At 43.8% G+C, this 3,466-nt stretch overlaps 1 protein-coding gene across 1 annotated transcript; it reads left to right on the top strand.

The window, feature by feature from the left end:
* Nucleotides 1-966: 966 nt before the first annotated feature.
* Nucleotides 967-2,438, top strand: LOC118556976 (zinc finger BED domain-containing protein 1-like). Its single transcript, XM_036125758.1, has 3 exons — nt 967-1,432; nt 1,777-1,855; nt 2,068-2,438. The coding sequence occupies exons 1-3, from the start codon at nt 992-994 to the stop codon at nt 2,436-2,438; spliced, it is 891 nt and encodes a 296-aa protein (XP_035981651.1). The 5' UTR covers nt 967-991.
* The last annotated feature ends 1,028 nt before the right edge of the window (nt 2,439-3,466 follow it).

Below are 3,466 nucleotides of genomic sequence, written 5' to 3' on the forward strand. Positions count from 1 at the left end.
ACTGATCTATGAGTGGTTGTCCATATCATAATTCAAATGAGAACATATTACTATACTATTGGTATATACTAGGCATGGCAAGATTCACCGATGCGTGTCGGAACATCGGAACGACCTGTTGGATACGGTTGCATCGATTTGCAAACATCTGCATCGGTAAAAACCGCACATAAACTCGAGATGCATCGTATCAAAACTACCTGCATCGATACAAACCGATTATTATCTTCTATTATTATAACTTTTTAGAAACGTGTCTTTGAGTTTTAGTTGCGTTTCTTTCCATCCCTGTTGCCTGCCTACTGCGTCCATGCTAGTCTCTCTGCCACTCAAGTCTCGCCCCAAGCCTCGCGCGAGTAGGAGGGTCTAAACTTGCTTTCGAAGAGGACAGAGGCGGCAAGCTAGAAACCACGTTAGCATGGAGGAAAACGAAACAGAGATAATACATTCGGTTACGCGCTTTAGGTCAACGGTATGGAAAGACTTTGGCTTCTACAAACGAGATGGAGAGTTGGACAAGACAATGGCCATATGTAAACACTGCAGAACAGAGGTACGATATACAGGCAGCACAACAAATATGTCGCAACATCTGAAGCGGCACCACAGTACAGTAGTCCAATCCCCGGAGACGTCAGCTAGCAGTGCTACTGCAACAACTTCACGTGAGCCACGAATACCTCATTTTTTTCAAGCGCCACTTGCAAGCAATTCTGCCCGGGCGAATTCTATCACGGACGCCTTATCTTTCTTCCTCTGCAAAGGCATCCAACCGTACAACATTACAGCAAACGAGGGATTCAAATACCTGCTTGAAGTGTTGGAGCCAAGGTATAGCATACCAGACAGAAGGGTGTTTTCGGACCGAATAGTTCCTGCGCTTTACGAGAAAGTGAAAGTGGATGTTCTCAGCTCAATGGGTCATGCACAGAGGATGTCAATAACGGTTGACACCCTCTATGTCTGTACAAGATGGAACAGCTCTGTGGACATGCTGGAGAGATTCTGGGAGCAACATCCTGCTCTGTTGAACGCTATGCTGTCGAGAAGGATCAGGAGGGGAGAGGGCCTGTTAGCAGTGAATGAGGACGACATGACTCTGATCCAGGAAATCATCAAGCTGATGTCCCCTGTCAAAGTGGCCACCACACTTTTGAGTGAAGAAAAAAGCCCAACCATCTCAATGATCGCCCCAATACAAGCCAAACTCCACAAACACTTCTCCGAAGACAACACTGACCTGCCAATCATTGCAGATATGAAGCAGCGCTTCAGACAAGATTTTTTTGATCGTTACTTGGATCTCCAAGAACTCCTCTACAATGCATCGGGCCTTGATCCCAGATTCAAAGACCTGGCTTTCCTTGATGTGGACTCCAGAGACCTCATCTTCATGAAAATAACATCTGAGGTGGTGAAGATGAACGAGCAGGTAATTTATTGACTTTTTTTCCTTTTACTTTAGGCCTATAGAATGTGACCACCTCCCTCCCTGTCTCTGTCTCTGTCTCTGTCTCTGTCACTCACTCACTCACTCACTCACTCAAACACACACACACACACACACACACACACACACACACACACACACACACACACACACACACACACACACACACACAAAATAGATCTCTACATTTTTATGTTCAATTTGTCTGTATAATATGTACAGTGTTATGTTTGATTTGGAGTCTGGTCAAATGCTATTATATTCTGTGCTAAGACTTGTTATTTACATTTTGACAACAAAATACTCTTTTTGATTTGGATTGTCAGGCAGGAGACAGTGCTGCACTGTATGAAGGAGAGGCAGATGAGGGAGGCAGCGACGGAAGCCCCAGCAGGGAACGGAGAGGTGTGTGTTGACTGTGTATGAGTAATTGACTGTTCATTAACAGAGACAAAATATACTTATTTATTGGTCCATGGGCATGGAGATAATCTTTTAAATACAGCACAACAGATGTTGACTCGTATGTTATCATTGTTAAACAGTGTGTAGTCTTGTGTTGTGTTGACTGCTCATATTGTTCAATAAACAAATAGTCTTGTACATGTCTTCCTTAGATGATGATGCCTCGCCCTCTCCTAAAAAGAAGACTGCCATGGACCAGCTGTTTGGAGAGTTCATCACCACAAGAACGCCATTGAAGACCATGAGGGAGAAAGCTAAGGATGAAATTTTAAAATACAGAGAGAGAGATTCCTTAGAACTAGGCGGTGATGTGTTGCAGTGGTGGAAAGGGCAGGTGGACCTGCCACTCCTTTCAGCTTTAGCTAAGGATTACTTGTCCATTCCAGCAACTAGTGTGAGCTCTGAGCGTGTCTTTAGCAGTGCAGGGAATATTGTCACTGCCCAATGTAGTCTCCTGCACCCTGACCATGTTGATCAATTGATCTTTCTTAAAAAGAATTTGAAAAAGACCCATCTGGGTTAAATGTTGGGATTCACTTGTCTTAATTTCCATATGGGGAACTGTTACTCCCTTGTTATGATCATTTGTTCAGAATGATTAATCATTTTACAGAGGCACAGAGGTAATGAGTATACCCCTTTTGAAACGTAACATTTTGAACTATATTTCAATAAGTAGACGTGTTATTTTCAAAATGTGCACTGAGTAAATGGAAAATGACATTTCAGTTAGATTATTAACCTTAGTTTGCTCTTCAGATATTGTATGTGTCACACAGTGGAAATTTGTTTTATTGTGATGGTGTGATTATGTAAATATGTGTGCATGATTTCTCTTTTACTGCATGTTTTTATTGTTGTGGTGTTTTCATCCACTGTGAACTCTGAGGACAAATTGCCTGATGATGGCCACCTGTGGAGTTGTGGGTGTGCCTGGAAGCAGCCTATCAGCTGTTTCACAGACTTGCCAAAGGAAGCTGGCAGAACATTTAAAGGGTGAAGAACTCACTACAGGAGGAGAGGGGAGAAGCAGGCCATAACAGCCAGGCGTGGTGGGAGGAGAGACTAAGTAACCACCAAGTATAAGTATAAGCAGACTGATCGGCACGACGTGGGGACCATCTCTGCAGCAGGAACAGAGTGCAGTGGAAAACAAAGTGTTGGATTGGCAGCGGGGCAGAGGTAAAACTCTGCCTGCATCTGAGTCCAGTGGCGAGTGAGAGGCGCTTGGGGGCGGACCACAGCAAGGACGCGGTGCAACTGGACCAATCCTGAGACGGCTGCGGGGTGGAACTAAGAACTCACTTCCTTTGTGGACTCTGCTGCTGGACAATTATCCTGGACTGGAAGCCTCCGGTTTTTAGTTGTTTTACTGATTTTAGATTATTTAAAGAAAACGTTTTATTGTGTTTTTTTAAGCTTTTTAAGAGACTGGTTTTTATGAGAAATAAAAACCCTCCATTTCAATCTGATCTGTTCTCTGTTCCCTGGGTTCTGACTCGCTAGCTCCCTCTAATTGTGAAAGGACCTACTGTAACACTAAGCTGTCCA

The sequence above is a fragment of the Fundulus heteroclitus genome, chromosome 21 (genome assembly GCF_011125445.2).
Source record: "Fundulus heteroclitus isolate FHET01 chromosome 21, MU-UCD_Fhet_4.1, whole genome shotgun sequence".
NCBI lineage: Eukaryota > Metazoa > Chordata > Actinopteri > Cyprinodontiformes > Fundulidae > Fundulus > Fundulus heteroclitus.